Source organism: Dama dama, chromosome 5, assembly GCF_033118175.1.
Source record: "Dama dama isolate Ldn47 chromosome 5, ASM3311817v1, whole genome shotgun sequence".
In the NCBI taxonomy this organism is placed as follows: Eukaryota; Metazoa; Chordata; class Mammalia; order Artiodactyla; family Cervidae; genus Dama; species Dama dama.
The window spans coordinates 91,600,141-91,624,517 of record NC_083685.1 but is presented as its reverse complement, the minus strand read 5'-3'; the positions used below and the strand labels follow the sequence as shown (position 1 = coordinate 91,624,517).

At 44.2% G+C, this 24,377-nt stretch overlaps 1 protein-coding gene and 1 non-coding gene across 2 annotated transcripts in view; one reads left to right on the top strand and one right to left on the bottom strand.

The window, feature by feature from the left end:
* The window catches only part of CPD (carboxypeptidase D), a 66,144-nt gene extending 63,332 nt beyond the window's left edge, over positions 1-2,812 (bottom strand). The window contains exon 1 of the mRNA XM_061143003.1: positions 2,011-2,812. Within this exon, the coding sequence (XP_060998986.1) occupies positions 2,011-2,756 (746 nt within the window). The 5' untranslated portion in view covers positions 2,757-2,812. The remainder of the gene's footprint in view (positions 1-2,010) is intronic.
* A 20,328-nt stretch (positions 2,813-23,140) lies between these two features.
* On the top strand, positions 23,141-23,213 carry TRNAL-CAA (transfer RNA leucine (anticodon CAA)). The gene has a single exon. It is a non-coding gene; the product is annotated as a tRNA-Leu (tRNA).
* Positions 23,214-24,377: the final 1,164 nt, after the last annotated feature.

Below are 24,377 nucleotides of genomic sequence, written 5' to 3'. Positions count from 1 at the left end.
TTGTAATCATTAAATACTGGTGATATGAAAGAACTGTCCAGAGAGCACATTTTTGCTTCCAAATTTAAAGTTCAAAGCTTTCAGTATAGTCTCAAGGTGACTTGCACCAAGACAGAGCTTATTTTTATTTTTGGTCACAGCAGAACTAATACTGAACAGAAATATCTACTCACAAAATTTACATCCTTGTAAAGGTCATGATGGAGCATTTTAGACTGTTTGCATTGCTTGGTCACACTTCTTATGCAACTGTTCAGAGAGCCTGACATCATTATCTTTAAAAGAAAAATCTTCCCAGAAAGTGTATGTGAAGTTAATGCCTTCCAGGGGTTAATGCCTACTCCTCTCAGAAAGAGTAAAGTGAAAGGTGGGGAGAGAAAACGAATCTACAATTGTCATAATGTCCATGAATTTTTCAAGGTCTGCTACATACATACTGAATCTTGTAGAAGAGATGATTCTAAGTCCTACAGGAAAACACTTGAGTTTATTATTGCTTTTATTTTATCTGTCACTCAGAAATCTTCAGATCAGGATAGAAAGCTTAATTGCTCCACAAGCCTATGTCATTGTTGTTTGGTCACTAAGTTGTGTCTCACTCTTCTGCGACCCCAAGGGCTGTAGCCCACCAGGCTCCTTCTGTCCATGGGATTTCCTAGGCAGGAATACTGGAGTGGGTAGCCATTCCCTTCTCCAGGGGATCGTTCCCACCCAGGGATCGAACCCATGTCTCCTGCATTGGCAGGCAGATTTTTACTGCTGAGCCACCAAGGAAGCCCTCTACAAGCCTTAGAAAGACACAAAAAAGAGGATATGTTGGCAAGGCCAATAGCTGAGAAAGGGAAGAGGTGCCTGGTCTCTTCGGACATGATTCCATAAGTTCCCTCTTCCTCTGTTCCTCTCCTCCTCTTTGCCAAAAATCCTACCCATCTCTCAAGACTCAAGTCCTCCCTCTTTCACAGAGATGACCCCTATTATAGCAGACCACACATGTTTTGCCAGTAGGAGCAATTCCTGTAAAGCTTAACTGGGTACATAAACACACCTCCTCTATATTTAGCATGGTCTCATGTCATACACCTATTTCTTGAGGTCCTCATGCTTCTTTTAATATTTTAAATCCCACGTGACACTAACACCTAAGGTGTGTTTGTCTGTGTTGCTTTTAAGTGTGACAATGAGCCATACGACTCTGGTCCACTAATGATGTGCATAAATGGAATCAGAAACCCTTCAGAGTCTAAAATGAGGCTGCTCCCAGGTGAAGGTTCCAGATCTGGAGGAGTTCTCCGGCCAGCCATATCTATAGGCTCCATAGCTGAGTCAGAGGCAAAGACTGGAAGAGAATCAGTTTTTATCAAACAACCAAGAAAAAGACCCCACGGGTGTCATCTGTGGGCTACACGCTCCCTCCAGGGCTCAGAACACTGACTAAATGCCGGAGTCCAGTTCCAGCTACTTCGGTAATATGTAAATGATTTTCATACTGGGTAAGTCATTTACAATCTGACTTTTGATTTCCCCCACATGCAAAACAAGGATGAGAATGCTGCCTGTCATCAGGTTGTGTCCAATGTAAACTGAGATCATGCAGTCCACGGGGTTTAGCACAGTGCCTGTAGTCATGACATAACCGCAATTTTGTCAGTTTATCTATAAAATAAGCGAGCTGACCGAGGTCATCCTGAAGGTCTCTTCCATCACTTATTCTACTGTCCTGTGAGAACAGGGACCAGAAAGCCAGAAAGGAGTCTCCCCTCCAGCCAAACGGCGGCTTTCTGCATTCTTTGAATAAATGACATCCTCCAGGCACCGCTTCTCCAATAATTATCATGGGGACAGAGGCTAAGTGGCCTTGGCCCTAGTTCCCCTTTGGGGTGTCGCCCTCCGCCCTCACTACCCCAGTCCCTTAGGCCTGCGAGCACTGAGCGCCTACGGAGTGCGGTACCCAGCCTGTGCCCCGGAGGGATGCGTGGATGGGGAGGCGGGTGGAGGGAGGGCGGTACTCACTTGTTCCTGCGGATCCACTCGATCAGGGCGCGCACCTCTGGCACGTCGTCCAGGGACGGGGGCTCGCCGGTGCTGAACTGGTCGGGGAAGCTGCGGTTGAGGTCGCGGCCGCGGCTGTTGTCGCGGCCGCTGGCCCCAGGAGGGCCGCTGTCGCCGAGGCCGCAGTCACCCTCGCGGGCGCGCTCAAAGCCGTCGGGGTTGAGGCTGGGCAGCACGTACACGTCAGTGGTGTTGAGCAGGCGGACTAGGCGCGGGTCCCCGCGGCGGTAGCCGGCCGCCAACTCGCGGGCCAGGTAGACGAGCACCTGGCGCGACACGGTCTCGTCCCCGTGCATATTGCCCACCAGCTTCACCTGCGGCCGGCCAGGCAGGAGCGGCCCCGCCGCGTCGGGCCCCAGGTCGCCGTCAGGAGGCGGTGGCCCCAGGCCGGCCGTGAGGCGCAGCACCCACAGCGGCCGGCCCTCCACCGAGCTGCCGATGCTGAAGAGGCGGGCCAGGCCCGGGGGCCCAGCGGCCGCCGCCTCCCTCAGCGCCGAGCCCAGCTCCTCTTCGTGGTAGTAGCGGTCAAACTGGCCCTCGTCCTCCTCGGCGCCCGCGCTCGTCGTCGTCGTCGTGGTCGCCTCCGCCTTCTTGATGTGCGCGGCCCGGGCCGGGCTCCGCAGCAGCTGCAGCAGCAGCAGGAGACACAGCAGCAGCGGGAGGCGCCCGGGCCGCCAGGGCGGCCGCGCGTCCCAGCCACTCGCCATCTTCCAGCAGCTCCGCTAACCCCGGCTCCGTTCCCCCGGCTCCGCGCTCCGGGAGGCCGGGGCCCGCCGGATCCCCTCCGCTCCTAGCAACCCCATCCCGCCCTCCGGCCGCAGCCAATGGTGGGCGGGCCTGCCGCCGCGTCATCATGGGCGGGGCCGTCCTTAAAGCAGCAGATGCCCCTCTGGGCGTGCCTTCCTCCTGTCTGGGTAGAGTTTGGTCACTCTCCTCTTCGGTCAGGGTTCCCGTCCCTCTCTCTCCCTCCTCCCCGTTTCCTTTACTGCGTTTGCTCCGCTTCTCCTCTACTCCCTCATTCTCTTCTCTATGGGTTATGCCTTCATTCTCACCCCTTTTCCTCTGAGTACTATCACCTGCTTCCTTCCCATCTTTGTTGCCGCTTTCCCCAGCTGCGCTTTAACGCTTAGAACCGAGAATAGAAAGAATCAGAAGGTTCGAAAAGAATCAAAGGACTTGGGGGAAAAAAAACAACCTCAAAGGTTCGAAAGAATCTACCTTATTAGAGACAGAAGACGTCGCAGCCCTTCCCACCGTGCACACTTTCCATCGGAGTGGGTCTGCCTTAACTTGAGCCCAGCGCCCCGCCAGCCAGCGGTTGAAGGGACTGGGTCACTTGGAGTGGCAGAGGGTTCACTACCTCTTTTCCAGTTTTTAGTCTTTATGTTGAAAGAAGATGTCTCCTTTATGTCTAGTGAAAATCTTCTATGTAGTAGGCTTTCTTTGTGTTGATGGATTTATTTCCTCGGTGTCACCCCAGTTTATTTCACTGCCAGAGGTTCCAGTGTGGGCTGGTCTCAGCCCTGTAAGTGGAATTCATTTCATGGTTCACTTGCCCACCTTTCACACTTCTCCTGAGCGAGTTACTTGTTTAACTGTGGCCTTAGAGTGGCATTTCAAAAGCAGCAGGTATGATATTTCTGAAAACACTTGCTTGGTGAGTATAATTCCAAAATGCCTTAAAGCTGGCAAATACAATGTAGTTATCATCTAGAGAAGAGGCCTTTAAACTGGTCTTTAAAGTAGGCTTAAATCACTTTAGCTTGAAGAAGCACAAAACCTCCTAATTCTTTTATCAAGTGTGAAATTTTACCCATCAAAGAACATAATTGCAATAACTGTTGTAGTTCCTTTCAGAGCCAGGCGTTTCCAGGCTCCTTCCTTGAACTATGATTGAACCCTAATGTGAATAGTAAAGAGTTAATTCATTCATGTATCAAATATTTATTGAGCAACTGTTGTGTGCCAGAGCTATGGTGCTGGGAAGCAGTTCACTCTGCTCAGAGACTGGATACAGTTTGTGATAAGTTTACAATTAGGGATGTAGGAAAATTCATTCAACCCAAAGAGGAGGAGCACAGGAGGAGAGAAATTAGGAGAGGAAGCAGGTAGGTATTCTGGGCAGAAGGAGGAGCAAACACTGAAAGCTTAAGAGCAAATACTGCACATCCTAGGAACTGCATACAGGTCAGGATTGTGAAGGAGCTCATGGGTATAGAGGACACAAACCAGAGAAGTAGAATAAGAATTCAAAGAGCCTCACAAGCTGGGCTCTGGGGAGCATTTGATCCATAAGAACATGGAGAGCCACTGACAGATGTTAAGCTAGTTTAGAAAAATCCCAGGACTTCCCTGGCAATCCAGTGGTTAAGAATCAGCCTTCCAACACAAGGGACGCAAGTATGATCCCTGATCAGGGAACTAAGATCCTACACCCTACAGGGTAGCTAAGCCCATGTGCCAGGACGAGGACCCAGTGCAGCCAAAAATAAAGTAATAAAAAATAAACTGAAGGCGTTAGTTGCTCAGTCATGTCCGACTCTTTGCAACCCCATGGACTGTAGCCCGCCAGGATCCTCTGTCCATGCAAGAATTCTCCAGGCAAGAATATAGAGCCCCTTTAAAAAAAAAAAAAAAAGTAACAGTAACAGTGGAGAATGCAGTGGAAGGCCTAAGACTTGAGGCTGAGAAACCTGTAAGGAAGATATAATCCAAAAAAAATGATGAGGCTCTGAACCCTTGAGGACAGTGCCAGTGGAGATGGAAAGGAGGAAATGGATTTGAAAGACCTTTAGGAGAGAACGTAGGCAGGAAAGAGAAGGTGACAGAGAGAAAGAGAAGCTGTAGGCTGACTTCAAGTTCCAGCCAAAGCAACTTTCGAGCTTTCACTGGGGAAGAGGACAGGAGAAGGCGCGGGCTTAGGTGAGGATGATGAATTTCTCACAGTCACTGTGGTCCTGTGAGCATCTCTTCTCCTCCATGCCTGTTTGGTTTCATGTGCCTCTTACACACCAGCTGCAACTCATCAGAAGCAAAGCCCCAACTCTGTACAGAGACCACCTCCGCCCCCCCACCCCAGGGAGTACTTAATCATTACTCTGTGCACTTTTACAATAATCCAAATCAAAGAGGCCCCAGGGGGCATGTTAACCTCTAATCAAATATTTCCTTTTCTACCATTTTCACTCTCCTTGGAAGCCTCTTCCTGCCAACTCACTCCTGCAGCCTCACCTAGGGAGGCAGTAAATAAACATGTGAGGGCTGTGAAATAATGTGATGTAATTTGAGCCAGTGCCCTCCCAAGAATCCCCAGGCCTCCCGCCTTGCAACTGCAACCTCTTTCTGGTCTGGAGCCTCCATCCTACTCAGGTATTCTGTGCTGGTTGTTCAAAGTGAAACCCAAAGCTCCCGACCCAGTCGCTGCTCACTGGAGGGGAAGACTCCAACTAAATAACTTCAGCTGCCCCTGAGAAATCCTAACCTTATGACAGGTGTCCCTTTTCTCCTTCCCACAAGGAAAGTCCTGGCTTCACAAGTGAAGGAACTTGGGAAAAAGTTTCCAGTTCACAGAAGCTGAGTGGTAATGACCTGGCTTTTGAAAAACAAAGCAGAGTTTGTTGGATGGCCTGCTGGTCTTCAGTAACCACTTTTTCTAAAAGACTCATAGGTAATCAAAACACAGCATAGATTATGAACTTGTAAATGTCACATGGTCTGGCAGAAACACACACAAACTGACAAGTTCAATTTGACAAATGGTTATGGCGCATCCATCTAGCGAAAGGTCTGCTCTATGGGTGATGGAGGATTGGGGGATAAATAAAGGATTGTCCTCTGCTAGAAAGCCAGAGTCTAGTGAGAGAGACAGAACACAGGCAGGACAGGATGCATCCATGGGGCCAGTGCTATGTAACAGCCACTGCAATAAACCTTTTCATCCGTTGATGCATTTAATCCTCACAATAATCCAGAGGTAGGTACTATTAACTCTCCTGTTTCAAAGATAGATACACTGAGGCACAAGATCTCACAGCTGGCAAACCACAGATCCAGGACTCAAACCCAGGGAGTCTGGCTCAAGAGTCTGTGTGTTTACTCAACAATAAAACTGCTCCTATGGCGTGAACTAAAACAAAACAAAATGAAATAAAAATGGAAAAACCTCGCTATTGGAACCCAGAGAAGAAAGCAACTAATTGTGATGAGGCATCAGAGAAAACTTCATCAATACTGAGTTCATGAACTGAGTTCAAATTCTAGATCAACCATTTTCTAGCTATTTTAACTTGGGGAAGTTATTTTATTTTTCTGAGAATTAAGTGAGATAATACAGGTATAATATTTAATGTAATTCTTGGTACTTGGCATATAACAAGCTTTCAGAAATCATCATTATTTGTGTGTGTGTGTGTGTGTGTGTGTGTGTGTGTGTGTTTAATAAGAATTCTCAAACAGGGAAGAAAATGGAGAATAGGGCAGTCAAGGCGGAAGGACCAGTGAAAACAGAGGGTAACGGTGACTGGAATATAAGGTGTGTTGGGAGGAGCAGCAGGAGCCATAGCTATGAAAAAAAAATGGTGCCAGGTGATGAAGGGCCTCAAATATGCTAAAGGAGTTTTGCTTTATTCCACAGCAAATGAAAAACTTACAGAGTTGTTTATGAAGAGAGTGGTATGGATCATATCCATGTTTCAGCAAGAGAATTCCAGGGGCTGTGTGGGGCAGACTTAAAAGCTGTTGCTGTCTAGACAAGAGCTGATTCTGGCAATATCAGGGAGGATAGAAAGGAGAAGATATGTTAGAATGATGTTTGGGTTATTGGATTGACAAGATTTAGCAACTACTTGGGTAAAAGGGAAGAAGTAAAAGACAACTTCCCAGGCTAGTGAAGGTGACCAGGTAAATGGCCTTGTCAGTATCCAAGACAAGGAAGGGCATAGGATCAAATACACCAGCAGAGGCTTGGTCTTAGGTAAGAACACAGACACTTTGCTGGTGGCTTGATGGTAAACAATCCACCCTCCAATGCAGAAGATGCAGGTTCAACCCCAGTCCAGGAAGATCCCCTGGAGAAGAAAATGGCAACCCACCCCAGTAATCTTGCCTGGGAAATCCCATAAACAGAGGAGCCTGACGGGCTACACAGTCCATGGGGTTGCAAAAGAGCTGAACGTAACTTAGTGACTAAACAACAGACACTTCACCTGTATTCACAAATGGAAAAGCAGAATGTGTGAGTGTAAGTACAATTAAGTGTGTAGATGACATGTTGGGAGCTGGTAGATATTCTCTGCTGATTGCTTTTATTTTCTAAATGAAATGGGATGTTGTAGCCATCAGTTGAGGGTAAGGATGTGGTAATAGCTGTTGGAGGTTTGAGGAAAGAGAGAAAGATGTGAAATAATCATCACAAGGAGTGGGAGAGAGAAATGGAGAGTAACAGTTTTCAGCCATTGACCATAGGGACCAGCAGTTTTTTAACATGTCATCAAGACTTGCTAATGGGATATGGAACAGAGGGGTTTGTTGGCTTGATTTGTTTGTTTGTTTTCGTTTTTATAGCATTTGCTCTTACTTCCTCAGAGTCCTTATCTTTCCAGGCCAAAGAGAAATGAAAGATGTTTATTGAAATCACTTTCAAAAATTGCCCTAGGTTAGGTCAGCCCATTCTATCTTAGTCAAGCCTGATTCTAGGGCACAGATAGGCTGCTGCTGAAACATGAGGCCATGATAATTATTTTCATCTGTATTTCAAAAAACCCCTCTCTATTTGCCAGAACCAAATGGACAGCAGTTTTATTCTCATGAGGTAGAGAGGGAGGGAAGCAGGTATCAGTTACTTTTGGTTGTACGTATCAGAAATCCTGACTCATTCTAGTTTGAATAATAAATGGAATGTATTGGCTCATGTAACTGAGAAGTCCAAAGGAGAAGTCTGGATTATAGCTATATCCTATGGCTAAATGGTCACCAAGCACCTGCTTTCTTTTTGTCCTTGACCCTTGCCTTCTATAATACAATGTTGACTTTATTCTGATTCCCTTTGTGGTCCCAAGAGGGCTGCAGAAGCTCCTAAAGCCACATGCTTTCTCAATCACGTGCTGTGCTTAGTCAGTTCAGTCGTGTCCGACTCTTTGTGAGTCCATGAACCTCAGCCCACCAGGCTCCTCTGGGTGGAAGTCCACGGGACTCCAGTCTCCTGGAGTCCATGGGATTCTCCAGATGAGAATATTGGAGTGGATTGCATTTCCTTCTCCAGGGGATCTTCCCAACCCAGGGATTGAACCCGTGCCTCCTGCATTGCAGGCGGATTCTCTATTGCTGAGCCGCCTGGGGAGCCTCATCTTATTCATACTCAGCAGCAGAGGATGCCCTTGTGCAATCAGTTTTGCTGATCACTGGAGGTCACATGCCTCGCTCTGAACCAATATTATGGCCAGTCAATACCAAACTGCTTCACCAACCAAACCTAAGCAGCAGCAGGTTTTATTTATTCAACATTATGAAGCATGCAGGTCCTGTCCTGGGATGGGGGTGGAGGCATGTGGAGGAAGAAAAAAGGGATAAGGAAGAGGAAGTGCTGTAACACAGTGAAATAGGTAACTATGTACAAAGTGCCGGTAACTAATCCCTGTACAGGCTTTAGTATTTACAATAGGCAGTTTGTCTCACTAATCCTCTTAATTTAGAAAAGGAATATTTGTCCTTATTTTTGATTGTCCAGCATCTGAAACCCTTCCCCCTCATTTGGGGAACCCTCCACCTTTGGGGTCTCGGTGGAAGGCAGGGTCTGAAAATGCCTCCTGGAACATGGGCCTCAGTTTGGCCAAGCAGATGAACCTGTGGTGGGCTTTGAATTGGGAGCCAGGCTTCCCTGGCAGCTTAAGTCGTAAAGAACCCACCTGCACTGCAGGAGATGTGGGTTTGATCCTTGGATCAGGAAGATACCCTGGAGAAGAAAATGGCAATTTCCCACTCCAATATTCTTGCCTGAGAAATCCCATGAACAGAGGGGCCTGGCAGGCTACAGTCCATGGGGTTGCAAAAGAGTCAGACAGGACTTAGCCAATGAACAACAACGATGCAAAGAAGCAGAGACTATGGATAATTCTTTTTAGCTGTGATGGGTAAGCATGGCAGCAACATACAATCTCTGGGGTGACACAGGAAACAGAACATCCATCCAGCTGTCAGCACCAGTGGTGGGGGAGGGTGTGGGGGAGACAAGTTGCAATGGTTGGTATTGGTGACAGTGGCAGCACTTTCCCAAGTTCTGCCACTCACTTTGGGGCATTGTCCCTGGGCTGCCCTGCTGGCTCAGATGGTAAAGAATCTGCCTGCAGTGCAGGAGACCTGGGTTCAACCCTGGGTCGAGAAGATCCCCTGGAGAAGGGAATGGCAACCCACTCCAGTATTCTTGCCTGGAGAATTCCATAGACAGAAGAGCCTGGCAGGCTACAGTCCATGGGGTCACAAACAGTCAGACAAGACTGAGCAACTAACACTTTCACTTTCTGATTTTCCAACTCTTCTAGCAATTCTGTGAGTCAGCCAATATCTTTTCAATAAACCAATTTTCAATCAGAATCAGTTTCTGAGGCTGCAATTTATGAAATATTAGCACAATCCTTTGAGGTCAGTATCATCATCCTTGTTTTTCAGATGAGAATACAGGCTCTGAGAGATTAAGTATCTTGTACCTAGCAGTCTGTGGGGTTGCAGAGTTAGACGAGGCTGGGTGACAGCATACACACACGCACCTAGGATCATTTGTTTAGTCTCGAAGTCATGTCTGATTCTTTGCGATCCCATGGACCGTAGCCTTCCAGGCTCCTCTGTCTATGGGACTTCCCAGGCCAAGAGTACTGGAGTGGGTTGCCATTTCCTTCTTCAGGGGATCTTCTCGACCCAGGGCTTGAACCTGCAATTCCTGCATTGGTAGGTGGATCCTTCATCACTGTGCCACTTAAGAAGCCCTTAACAAATGTTTAAGCACTTATAAAATGAGCCAGCAGGGAAGACCGACCGCACTATCGTCCAATTTTAAACCCCATACTTGTTTTAGTAGCTGCCTCTTTCATAGATAAAAGAGAAACTGAGAAAGACTCATTCATTCCTGAAACAGTCCTTTTCTCTCCCATCTGTCTAGTACCTAAAGGGTACCCCTAGACAGAGGTTCCTCTGCGTCTAAAAGGCTATCTCCTCAATTTAAAGGTAAACACACCAGGGATCTTCAGAGTTTTGTCAGCTGACACCAGGATGGACTTGTGTAATAGCTGCTTGAGGGTATGGACCCATGAGAATGGCACACAGGTGGAAGCGACAGGAGAGAGCGAGAAAAATGCTAAAAGGGGAGGAATAGGGTTGCCATGGGACTGGAGCTGAAAACAGAACTTGCCCCCACATTTCTTTGGCTTGACTGCTTAGCCTACAGGGTAGAGTGGAGATGTCAGTAGGGGAAGTTCCCGGAGAGACTAGATTGTATCAAACTGAGGGTTCTCGACACCACTTACCCTTTAAAATCACCCAGGGAGGCTGTGTGTGTGTTGCCATATATATATATGTATATACATGAGGTATAGTTGCTTTACAATGTGTGGTTTCTGCTATACAAGGAAGTGAATCAGCTGTAAGTATAGATATATCCCCTCCTACCCCCACCATCCCACCCCCTAGATCATCACGGAACACCGAGCTGAGCTTGGGCTCTACAGCAGTTTCCCATTAACTATCTATTTTGCATGTGGTAGTGGATATGTGTCAATCCCAGTTTTGAAAATACAAGTGCAAGGGGGAATGGGAGGTACTTGATGGGCACAGGGTTTCCTTTTGGGCAGTGAAAATATTAGATAAAGCTAGATAAAGCTGATGGTTGCACAATATTATGAATGTACTAAATGCCATAGAACTGTACACTTTGAAATAGTTAATTTTATCTTATGTGAGTTTTATCTCAATTAAAAACAAAAAACTAGCACTCTGCCTTCCCTAAGAGTGGGGAGAGTAATAAAGAGCATGCATGAGGGAGGAGGAATTTCAAAAAGATAAGAAGTTGGAGGAAGGTCTTGAGAAATGTGAGACTTTAAGAGAGACACACCTTAAAGATAACTTCTGTAAAGACTTACCATGCTTTCTTCTCAGGTGTTTTATGGGAGTTCCACTTGAATTTCTTTGGATGTGACAGTGCTGAGATAGGGCTGAGTACAGCTTAGTTTTATTTGGGTTACACCTTATTTTCTTTTTTTTTTTTTTTTAATGATTTGTTTACTGGCTGCACTAGGTCTTCATTGATGAGCGTGAGGTTTCTCTACTTGCAGTGAGCAGAGGCTATTCTCTAGTTGAAGTGCATCGACTTCTCATTGGCGTCTCTTGTTGAAGAGCATAGTCTCTAGGGTACAGGGGGCTTCAGTAGCTGGAGCGCACAGGCTTAGCTGCCACATAGCATGTGGCGTCTTCCCAGCCCAGGGATCCAACCCATGTCCCCTGCATTGGTTGGCAGATTCTTAACCACTGGACCACCAGGGAAATCCTTATACTTATTTTCTAGTTCTGCCTAAAGCTGGTCCTAGAGTCTAACAACAAATTCAAATGGGACTAAGCGCTCTCTTGCCCAGACATAGTCAGGTCTGCCCAGATCCAAAGACATCCTCCAATATAAACAAAAATAAACTGAGACTGTGAGCTCTTGCATAAAGGCCCCAGAGCACAACTTATACCTCCCAGCCAGAAAAATATTCAGTTACCAGGGATGCTCTGGCAGTCAGCAATTTCAGCCTCTAATTTTGATGAAAATACTTGCCGAGACTGAATTGGCACAAACAAAGCACATTCACACCCAGCCAGCTGGACTATATCTCAGAAGTACAAGACGAAGCACCAGAAGGTGAAGAGACTGATACTATTTATGGGAACAATTTGCAGTCGTCTCTCTGTTATAGGTCTGGGTGGAAACGGAATGAGAGAAGGATACCAGTGACAAGGAGAAGGCCGCTGCTGAAATGTGCAAGCCCACACAAAAGCCAAGGCTCCCCAGGAGACCCTGAGTGCCAGGGACACAGGATAAAGCAGTGGGTTTGCAAAATGATCCTCATAAGAAGCAATTACTAGCTCATTTGCTCAATAGAGAAGGGAAACACTTACACAAAAAGGAACGAACAGTGAAGTCAGATAAAAACCAGTTGAAATGGGGACTACCCTGGCGGTCCAGTGGTTAACACTGCATGCTTCCAATCCCTGGTTGGGGAACTAAGGTCCCGCATGTTGCACAGCAGGACCAAAACAAACAAACACACAAAATAATTCAAAAACCAGGTTGAACCAATGCAACCAAAGACAAGACAGAACAGGTGGAAGTTATAGCAAATCTCTAGGGGCACCAGAGCAGATGTTCTAGCAGGTTGTCTAATGCTGCTTCCCAATGCAGCTGTATACCCACTCCCAAAACTTTTCTAGCATTTCATTCTATTCTGTGGGTCTTCTATCCATTTATTAATCTGTCCAATAGAACTTGACTAAGCACTGTCTCTATGCCAGATCCAGATCCAAGCTCCGGACATAGAAGTAAGGAAAACACAATTCAGGCCAGATTAAGAAGAGCCTCAAGAACTAAAGAAATTATGGTTTCCCATTCCTAAAATAAAATTCAAATTTTATTTTTCAAAATGACACAAACCTTGCATATGTTCTAGAATCAAAATAGCTTCCTTCTGGATTTAAGGATTACAAAATTCAGATGACATGAAAGATGAATGTTTCTCTCATTCTAATGCTCCTGCTTTGCTGGTGCCTTAAGGGGTCCCCTAGCTGTGGGCACCTTCCCAACCCTTAAAAAGCTCTTAAGAGGAAGGATGATATTTGCCTTTCTCACCACTGTGGCAGCTCTTCTCTCTCCCAATTTCTGGTAACTTCAATGGTTGTTAATGAGTAGAAGGAGGATAATTTAGCAACAGGGAAAGGAATTTTTTTAATGTTTATTTATTTATTTGGCTGTGCCAGGTCTTGCAGGATCTTCAATCTTCATTGCAGCATGCAAATTCTTAGTTGAGGCCTGTGAGATCTAGTTCCCTGACCATAGAATTGGTTCATGGATGGTTAGATACGCCCATGGCTGAGAGATGTACAACATATTGAGTGAGATTAAATGTGCCTGGGCTTCCTTCTTGAGCATATATCCAGAGAAAACTCTAATTCAAAAAGATACATGCACTCCAATGTTCATAGCAGCATTCTTACAGTAGCCAAGACATGGAAGCAACATAAATGTCCATCAACAGACAAATGGATGGGTGTGTGTGTGTGTGTACAGTCTTCTACTACTCAGCCACAAAAAGAATGAAATAATGCATTTACAGCAACATAGGTGGACCTAGAGACTATACTAAGAGACATAAGTCAGAACGAGAACAACAAATACCATATGATATCACTTATATGTGGAATCTAAAATATGATACAAATTAACTTATTTACAAAACAAACAGATTCACAGACATAGAAAACAAAGTAATACTTACCACAGTGGAAAAGGGGTGGGGTGGGATAAACCAGGAATTTGGAATTATCAGATACAAACTACTATGTGTAAAATACACAAACAGCAAGGTCCTACTGTATAGCACAGGAAACTAGATTCAATATCCTGTAATAAGCCATAATGGAAAAGAATATGAAAAAGAATATACCTATGTATGTATATATACCTGAACCACTTACCGTACACCTGAAACTAATACAACATTGTAAATCAACTATACTTCAATTGATTCATATCAATGTATGACAAAACCCACTGAAAAAATAAATAAATAAATAAAGGGGGAAAAAAAAACTTTAAGGGTCTGGGCTACATCACTGATTTTTGGTTTCAGTGAATTGAAGAATGAGTGTTTCAAGACATTTGTATTTCATGGAAATAAAGATTTTCCTTAAAGTCAGGCATATATATAGCCATTTATTGTTTTATCTGCCTCAAAAGGTACTCTGCTCCTCTGGAAACTGTCCTTCCCCGTTCCAAATATACCTATGGCAGTGTTGCCCAATCACGGTTTCTCCAATCTCCAGCCCTAGAGCAGGCACACAACCCAGACAGAGCTCCACCATAAATACGGTGATTGGTTCAGGGATGGCATGAATCCCCAACCAGGATCATCAGAGTGCTCTAACTGCAACTGAGGGGAAAGTGCTTTCTTCTCTGCTCAGTTGGAAGGCTATGTGGATGGAAGCCTAGACTTGCTTGAAGACAAAGTTCTGATTTCACAGGGACAATGGAATTTCAAAAATGAAGCCAACACGCAAGGAGAGGCAGAGATATGCCAGAGAGTGATCTGAAGAGAACCAGTCACTCCTGAGGGCAGTGCCACCTCTCCATCCATCATTTGCTTGCAGGAAGCAATACCTTCTGCTTTCCACTTAAACTGGTTTAAGTCATGTTTCTTTAACTTTTATCTAAAGAACCCTGTCCTAGCAAAGCCATCTGGTAGAATATTCCTGAAGGAAGTTAGGTTGCACAGGTACTACTGAAACAGATTGGTGTCATTTCAGGGGGACTCCGAAGAGCTCTGGTCAGTTCAGTTCAGTCACTCAGTTGTGTCTGACTCTTTGCAATCCCATGGACTACAGCACGCCAGGCCTCCTTGTCCATGACCAACTCCCGCAGCTTGCTCAAACTCATGTCCATCGAGTCAGTGATGTCATCCAGCCATCTCATCCTCTGTCATCCCCTTCTCCTCCTGTCTTCAGTCTTTCCCAGAATCAGGGTCCTTTCCAATGAGTCAGTTCTTCACATCAGATGGCCAAAGTGTTGGAGCTTCAGCATCAGTCCTTCCAATGAATATTCAGGACTGATTTCCCTTAGAATTAACTGGTTTGATCTCCTTGTTGTCCAAAGGGACTCTTAAGAGTCTTCAACACTACAGTTCAAAAGCATCAATTCTTTGGCACTCAGCTTTCTTTATGGGCCAACTCTCATATCCATACATGACTACTGGAAAAACCATATCTTTGACTAGACGGATCTTTCTCAGCAAAGAATGTCTCTGCTTTTTAATATGCTGCCTAGTTTGGTCATAGCTTTTTTCCCAAGGAGCAAGCATCTTTTAATTTCATGGCTACAGTCACCATCTAGAGATTTTGGAGCCCAAGAAAATAAAGAGCTCTGGTATCATAGTCCTTTATGTCTCAATGCAGAGAAGAATTCACTGAGAACAAAGTGGTAAATAAGAAGTGAATGCTTTATTAGAATAGAACGCTTGTGAGGCTTACAAGAAGGTGAGCGAGAAATGCTGTGCCCTGAGAACTTAGTGGGCTACGGTTTTATAATCGAAGGAAAAATGCGGAGGGGGAGAAGAACTTTGTCTTTTTTGAGTAGACAGCACTTTTCCATCATCGATTCCTCCCCCAGGGAGGGCAGGGAAGTTTACTTGTCCCTCCCTGTATGGTCTGGCCAGGACTGTCATAGCACTTTGGAAACATATTTTTAGGTCTCAGTAAAATGAGGGTCTTTGATTTTGAAAAGTCACCTTCCCATAAATGATTGTTTTTTTGTGGGCACAGAGCCTATTTGGGGGGTCATTAACTTGATAACACCGTTGGGCAGGTTGTAGGCCTTATTTTCTACTATTGTTTTATTGTTTGGGGGGTATTGTGCAAAAAACATGTCTTAGGGGCCAAAGAACATGTTTTGGGGTTGCTAACTCACTTTGCTCACTGGGCAGGATGTAGGTCTCATGCAAGAATCATTTTGTTATTTGGGGGCATGTCTCACGCTTCTGTTGCATGGTTTTGTTGCTAAGCAAGCCTGCTTGGTTTTGTGATTAAGCAAACCTGTTTTCTCCAGTAATCATTAACTTTCAGGGTCTCTCCATATTTTTCTACTTACAATCCCCTAGTGGGATTAACTATTTAATCACCTATTTTGTCCCTTCATTCTGCTCCTATCACTACCATGCATCAATTTAAATGGTTAAAAAAAATTTTTTTTTAAATTTTCTCTCTCTTTTTTAAAATTTTCTCTTTTTTCCATCAGTTTTATTGTGTGAGGGAGGAAAAGCTTGTATAACTGCCAAGTCAGGGTAGGTTTTTTAAAATTTATTTTAAATTGGAGGATAATTGCTTTACAATGTTGCATTGGTTTCTGGTATACAACAATGTGAATCAGTTATAAGTATACATATATTCCTTCCCTCATGAGCCTCCTCCCACTCTCCACCCCCATCCCACCCAGCTCTGGTCTGGGCTCCCTATGTTATGTAGGAGCTTCCGACTAGCTATCTATTTAACATACGGTAGTGTAATATGCCTGGAGAAGGCAGTGGCACCCCACTCCAGTACTCTTGCCTGGAGAATCCCATGGACGGAGGAGCCTGGTGGGCTGCAGTCCATGGGGTCGCTAAGAGTCGGACACGACTGAGCGACTTCACTTTCACTTTTCACTTTCATGCATTGGAGAAGGAATTGGCAACCCACTCCAGTGTTCTTGCCTGGAGAATCCCAGGGACAGGGGAGCCTGGTGGGCTGCCGTCTATGGGGTCGCACAGAGTCGGACACGGCTGAAGAGACTTAGCAGCAGTGTAATACGTCAGTGCTACTCCTTCATTTTATCCCACGCTCTCCTTCCCCTGCAGGTGTCCATAAGTCCATTCTCTGTTAAAATAATTTTATTTGACAATACCAAATGGTGAACATGTGGAAAAACTGGGACTCTCAGACATTGATGAGAGCCAAGGGGTAAAATGGTAAACTTAAAACAAAATAAAACACTTAGAAAAACTTTTTGGCATTTTCTAATAGTTACACATACAACTCTCCTATGAGAGAGATTCCATTTCTAGGCCTTTACCTAAGAGAAATGAAAATATATGTCCACAAAAAGACATACAAGAATGGTCTTAGCAGTTTTATTCATGATAGCTCCCAACTGGAAGCAACCCAAATAAGAATGGATAAACAAATTGTATATATTTATATAATGGCATAACACTTAGCAATGAAAGGTAATGAGTTACAGTAATGTGGCTGAATCTCAAAAAACTTTCTATTGAGCAAAAGATGTCAGACACAAAAGAAAACATACTGTATGATTTCATTTTTATTAAGTTCTAGAAGAGGCAAAACTAATTGATTATGGTGATAAAGATCAGGAGAGTGGGAGGAGTTTGTTTGGGAAGAGACAGTGATGAACTTTCTGAGGTCATAGAAATGTTCTATATGGTGGCAGCTGTATTGATCAATATGTCTGTCAAAGCTCATCAAACATCGTTAAAGTCTGTACCTTTTATGTAAATCATACATCAATTAAAAAAAGAATATTTGTACACCCGTTTTTATAGCAGCATTATTTACAATAGCCAAAAGGTGGAAATAATACAAATATCCACCGACAGAAGAACAGATAAACAAAAGTGATGTTTACACACAATGGAACATTATTCAGTTCTCAAAAGGAAGGAAAGTCTGACATTCACTACACCATGGATGAACTTTGAGGACATTATGCTAAGTGAAAGAAGCCAGTCACAAAAAGACAGATACTGTATGGTTTCACTTACATGAGGTACCTAGAGTAGTCAAATTCATAGAGGCAGAAGTAAATGACAGCAACCTGGGGCTGGGAAGGGGAGGAGGGAATGGGAGTTAGTGTTTAATGGGTAAAGCAAGACAAAAAAGAGTTCCAGAGATGGATGTTGATAATGGTTGTACAACATTGTGAATGTACTTGATACCACTGCACTGTATACTTAAAAATTATTCAGATGGTAAATTTCAAGTTATGTGTATCTCAGTACAATTTTTTTAAAAAGAGAGTATTGAAAAAAGTTGTACAGAGACTATGATTGTCTCCTTTTTATTTTTCCAAACAAAACACACACGAAAAACAGCAAACAACCCACCATTTACTATCACCTTCATTTCACAAAAAGAGGGATATTTCTGAAACTATAAAGAAAAATGCAAGGGGACTTAACTGGTGGTCCAGTGGTTGAGGAACCGTCTTCCAATGCAGGGGACACAGGTTGGATCCACGGTCAGGGAACTAAGATCCCACATGCCTAGGGGCAACTAGAGAAAGCTCCTGCACCTCAACTAAGATCCAGTGCAACCAAAAACAAACAAAAACAACAAAACAAACCCCAAAACTTAAGGACATAGTCTCGGGATAAACAGTTCTTTCCCCCAAAACATCTGGACATGTTCTCCCACATTTTTCTTACTTGTCTTATTTCATTACAGATTAATTTTTAAAAATCTTCTCATATCAGCACCAGTTTAGAGGCCAGAGATTGGAACTGCTGCTGATGGAGCTTGATAGCACTGAAAGCAATAATAAAAACCCTGAGCCCACTGAACCATTATTCTGATCCTGAATGGCACTTCCGATGTCCTGAGCACAAGTTTTCATCCATGTGAAGAGACTATCACCCCCAAAATATCTCCAAGACAGTTTGTGAACGATGGGAGATCAGAGAGACCTCACCAGAGGCCGACAGTGAGGGCTGGGGGAGCAAGATTCTTCACATCCCAGCATCATCAGAAAGTGCCCTTGTGGCCTTTCTGCATCTCCGCTCTAACTTGCGTGCCTTATATAGGGCACCTGCTTAGCCTGCGAAAGCTGTTACAGCTGCCGCTTCCCCGAAGCCAGGAAGTGAAGCAACCCAAAGCTGACACAGCCAAGAAGGCTGAGTCTGCGTGGGTAGTGGCAAGGTGAGAAGAAAATGCAATAAGTGTGAAACCACAAGGAAATTCAGAACTGGCTCTAAAGTTCGAACTTTGCAGTGGGTGGTGTCCCAGGAAACCCTGAATGCTGACTGAGCTTCATGGGCCTATTTAGGAAAGAGGTGAACAGGGCATTTGCAAAGTGAGGTGGTCCAGGAATTTTCAGGGTCTTTATGCAGCCTACCAAGTCTACAGTCTTTAAGTAGCATCAAAATATTTTATTATTAAATTAGCACAACAAATTCCTTGTTGATACACTAAAAATTATTTATGCATTACTATGATTTTTCCAGTGGTCATGTATGGATATGAGAGTTGGACTGTGAAGAAAGCTGAGCACCGAAAAATTGATGCTTTTGAACTGTGGTGTTGGACTCTTGAGAGTCCCTTGGACTGCAAGGAGATCCAACCAGTCCATCCTAAAGGAGAACAGTCCTGGGTGTTCATTGGAAGGACTGATGCTGAAGCTGAAACTCCAATACTTTGGCCACCTCATGCGAAGAGTTGGAAAAGACCCTGATGCTGGGAGGGATTGGGGGCAGGAGGAGAAGGGGACGACAGAGGATGAGATGGCTGGATGGCATCACTGACTCAATGGACATGAGTTTAAGTAAACTCCGGGAGTTGGTGATGGACAGAGAGGCCTGGCGTGCTGCGATTCATGGGGTCGCAAAGAGTCGGACACGACTGAGCGACTGAACTGAACTGAACTAGATGCGAGAAAGGAATCAGTGTCATGTGATCTAATATGTTAACCCCACCATTTATAGACATTCAGTAATAAGACTTTAAATCTATTTTCTATGTTGTTTCCTGCCAGGTAAGTAGCGGCAATATCGGCGGGTTGGGGGGGGGGGGCGGGAAATCTGTGTTAAAGCACATTTAAAAAACTAAGAACCTACTTTTAGAAAAATCATAAGAAAAACTTCTGTGTCCCTCCACTGGGGATTCCTCTTCATCCTGCTCTCTCAGGATGCCAGTCTCACAACCTACACCAGTCTGGGCACCCCTAGGGAGGCCCTCCTCCACCCTATTTGGGCTCTGATACCCTCACTAGGTCACCCCAATGCATGGACATTTTCCTCATGTGGCTCAGAGTCTAAACCCTGCACTGAGCCTCACCACCACCATCACCGCTCCATGCGGACACCCTTCTTCCCTCGCACAGGCTCCCACTCATTGCACTCCAACACAGGCACCCTGCTTAGATTCGGAGGGACACCCCACCCCATGCTGAGCTGTCCCCCTGAGGGAACGCTCTCCTGGCTCCACCCGCTCTGACACTCCATACTGAGCCGCCCCACTGCGTGGATGTCCTTCTCCCTCTGCCGGCCAGCTCTTCGTCCTTGTTCAAACATGTAGGCCGTATTTTGCAACGCCTGCAGTTCTTTCGCCTTATTTTTTAAATGTGCATAGATTCGACTTCGTGACTAGTCTTGTTATATCTTATTTCCCCTGTCCTCTCGTTTTTGACTGTGAAATGTCTTCATTGGCTGGTTTTCTTCATTAGGTAGCTTTTCTGGAAAGTACTGAATGGGACTTCCCTGGCAGTCCAGTGGTTAAGAACCCACCTGCCAGTACAGAGGACATGAGTTTGATCCCTGGTCTGGAAACTATAAGATCCCACATGTCATGGGGCAACTAAGCCTGTGAGCCACATCTCCTGAGCCCACATTCTAGATAGAGCCCATGGGCCACAACTAGAGAGTAGCCCTCACTTGCCACAACTCAGCATAGGCAAAAATAAATAAATAAACCACAACCAAGAAACAAATTTTTAAAAAGTATTTGCGTGTGCCTTACCTGGGCCAAGCCTTTGCATATTTGAGACTATTTGTTGGCTGCCTTCATACACAGAAATTTGACCAGGTATAAAATTCTTGGATCACCCTCATTTTTCCTTAGAACTTTATAAATATTGCTCTAACATCTTCTAACTTGGGTCTTTGCTGTGAATAAGTCTGCACCCAGATTTAACTCTTCCTGTTACAAGTGACTTGTGTTTTTTGCCTAGATATATGAAGGATTATTCACTTAATTCATGAGTTTAGTCATTGTATGTGGCCAGGTCATGTTTCTATGCATCTGTGTTAATTTTTCCTACAACAGAGTGTATCCTTTAAATTTGTAGATTCTGCTCTTCATTTCAGCAAAGTATACTTTCTTTTCTTTGAATACTTTTTTGTCCATTTTCTGTGCTCTCTACTTCAGGGACTTTTGGGCTTCCCAGGTGGCTCAGTGGTAAAGAATACGCCAGCTAATGCAGGAGACTTGCGTTCATTCCCTGGGTCAGGAAGAACCCCTCGAGGAGGAAATGGCAACCCACTCCAGTATTCTTGCCTGGGAAATCCCATGGACAGAGAAGCCTGTTGGGGTATAGTCCATGGGGTCACAAAGAATCGTACATGACTGAGTGATTGAGCATGCATGTACTCCCTCAGGGACACTAAATGTATTTATATAGTAGATTTCTCTTATCTCTTATTAATGTATACAATTTCTATAACTGCAAAATTCTATGTAGAAGTAAGATGTCTTAGTTCAGGCTTCCACAACAAATTGTCATAGACTGGGTAGCTCATAAAGAGCAGAAATTTGTTTCTCGTAGTTCTGGAGGCTAGGAAGTTCAAGGTCAAGGCACCAGCATATTTAATGTTTGATGATATCTCACATCCTGGTTCATAGATGGCCATCTTCTCTCTATGTCCTCACATGGCCAGAGGGGCAGGAGAACTCTCTGAAATCTCTTATTTTCATTTTTAAAATGTATTTGGTTATTCTGGGTCTTAGTTGGGCTTCCCAGGTGGTGTTAGTGGTAAAGAACCTGTCTGTTGATGCAGGAGACGTAAGAGTTGTTGGTTCGATACCTGGGTCAGGAAGATCCCTTAGAGAAGGAAATGGCAACACACTCCAGTATTCTTGCCCGGAGAATCCCATGGACAGGGGAGCCTTGTGGGCTAGTTCATAGGGTCACAAAGAGTGGAACACTACTGAAGCCCCTTAGCACTCACGGATCTTAGCTTCGTCATGCAGGACCTAGTTCTCCGACTAGGAATCTAACCCGAGACCCCTGCATTGAGAGCAGAGTTCTAGCCAATGGACCACCAGTGCCCTGGAGTCTCTATTTTTTTTTTTCTGGAGTCTCTTTTACAAGAGCATTAATTCCATTCATGAGGGCTCCACTCTCCTGACCTAATCACCTCCCAAAGGCCCCTCCTTCTAATATCATCATATGGGGGATTAAACTGACAACATATGAATTTCGGGGAGGACACAAATATTGAGTCCAGAACATAAGCACACTAATTATTGTTATAAGTATAATCCAAATATGGGAATTTTAATGTTCTTTTTCAGTTCAAGTCTCAAATACCAAAAACTTTGTGAGTGACCTTTAGGTGTGTGTCTTTGAGTGTGTGTACACATTTAAGCATATAAGTATATACATTTCTTATGAAACAGTAAAAGAAAATCAAACATATGCTACATGGGTGCCACTGTTTACAGCAATATTGAAGGGGAGAAAATATTTATTTAGGAACAGACATACCACAAGGTCCAGGTTTTACAAGCACGTGAATGTGTAGATAATGATACAGCAGACTGAGATAAAAGATAACACAGTAGTCAGTTTGTTTTCCAAGAACTACAGGGACCAAGCAATATTTAGAACTAGTTTTTATTTAACCTTAAATAATGCTTCAGAACTGTACAAAGCAATGACATAAGAACTTTATTACACATTATCTCATTCAGTGCTCACAGTAAATATACAAACAAACATTATTTGACCTTCATTCAATAAAGATGAGATCAAGCCTCAGAAGAGTTAAATGAATCCCCAGAGTTGCCTCACTGCCAAATGGTAGAGTGGGTTTGGAACCAAAGTTTCCCCAAGCAGTGTTTCCACATTAATCCTCTCTCTCACCCATCTTTTGCTATAGTGGGAGGTTCTGAAGGAAAAAAAAGAGCCGTGTGTGTCTTAAAGGGTATTCATATTTTAAGAAGTCAAATCTGTTGGTTCCCATGAACGCATATTATCTTTATAGCAATATATGTCAGAATTGTAAAACATATGGACTGTAAAACTTCTCTAAAAATTCATTTTTAGTCACTGTCACTTGGTCTTTTCTCAACTGCTCCTTAGATCCTTAGATCCTTTAGTTCTTGTTCCAAAAGGCACTCAAGTTCAACATATTTAAAGTGAAACCCATTGTTTTACCCGCAAGAACTTTTTCTTTCTCTAAGTTTAGTCACTGACATCTCAGTGCTTCCTTTCTTTCTACTTTCTATTAGTCATCAAAATTATTGCTTCTGTCTTTTCATTCCCTCATTTTCCTGAATCTGTTCCTTTTCATTCAAAACGTCACCTCTGGGGACTTCCCTGATGGTCCAGTGGCTAAGATTCCACACTCAAAATGCAGGGGGCCCAGGTTCAATCCCTGGTCAGGGAACTAGATCCCACATACCTCAACTAAGAATTTGCATGCCACAATTAAGACTTGATGCAGTCAAATAAAGTATTTTTTTTAAGGGCAAGGTATTATAAATTTATGTCTGGAATATTAATAGGTTAGAAGATTCTGTTTCCAATTTTTTAAGCATATGAATTAAATTTTTCATAGGCAATGATACAGTTGTATTAATTTCAGGAATAAAATAAAAATGGAAACATTTCCAGGCATTTTAAATAAAATGCTCTCTCAATAAAAAGTGTGTCTTTGAAAAAGCAGTAACATTCATTGTTAACACCATCTTATCTTTAAAGGTACTGGTTAAATAAATGTATTTATCATTTTAACAGCTGCTAGGGAGCCTGGTAGGCTACAGTGCATGGGGTCGTGAAGAGTCAGATAGACTGAGAGACTTCACTTTCACTTTTCACTTTCATGCATTGGTGAAGGAAATGGCAACCCACTCCAGTATTCTTGCCTGGAGAATCCCAGGGATGGGAGCCTGGTGGGCTGCCGTCTATGGGGTCACACAGAGTCGGACACGACTGACGTGACTTAGCAGCAGAAGCAGGTAGCACAGTCTTTTGTGGCTCCAACGATAAAGAATCTGCCCACAGTGAAGGAGACCCGAGTTTGATCCCTGAGCTGAGAGGATTCCCCTGGAGAAGGGAATGGCTACCCACTCCAGTATCCTTGCCTGGAGGATTCCATGGACAGAGGGGCCTCAAGGGCTACAGTCCACAGGGTAGCAGAGAGTCGGTCACGACTGAATAACTAACACTTTCACTTTCACTCTCAAATGACTGGTGAATCTATTTTTTTGTTTGTTTTTGTTTGTTTGTTTCTTTTATTTGGCTGTGTCAGGTCTTAGCATGGGCTCAGTAGCCCCGTGGCCTGTGGGGTCTCATTGCCTGGATCAGGGATCAAACCCACGTTCCCTGTATTGGAAGGCAGATTCCCAACCACTGGACCACCAGTGAAGTCCCAAACCTATTTGATACAGTTGATTTTTACTGTTGCTCCCCATCTCATTACACAATATTACAAGGACTCTATCACTTAAAAATTGGGGGGTTTGGGTTTTTTTTTTTTAACATTTTTTAAATGTTCATTTATTTGGCTGCATCAGGTCTTAGTTGTATTTGTGGGATCTTAGTTCCCCAA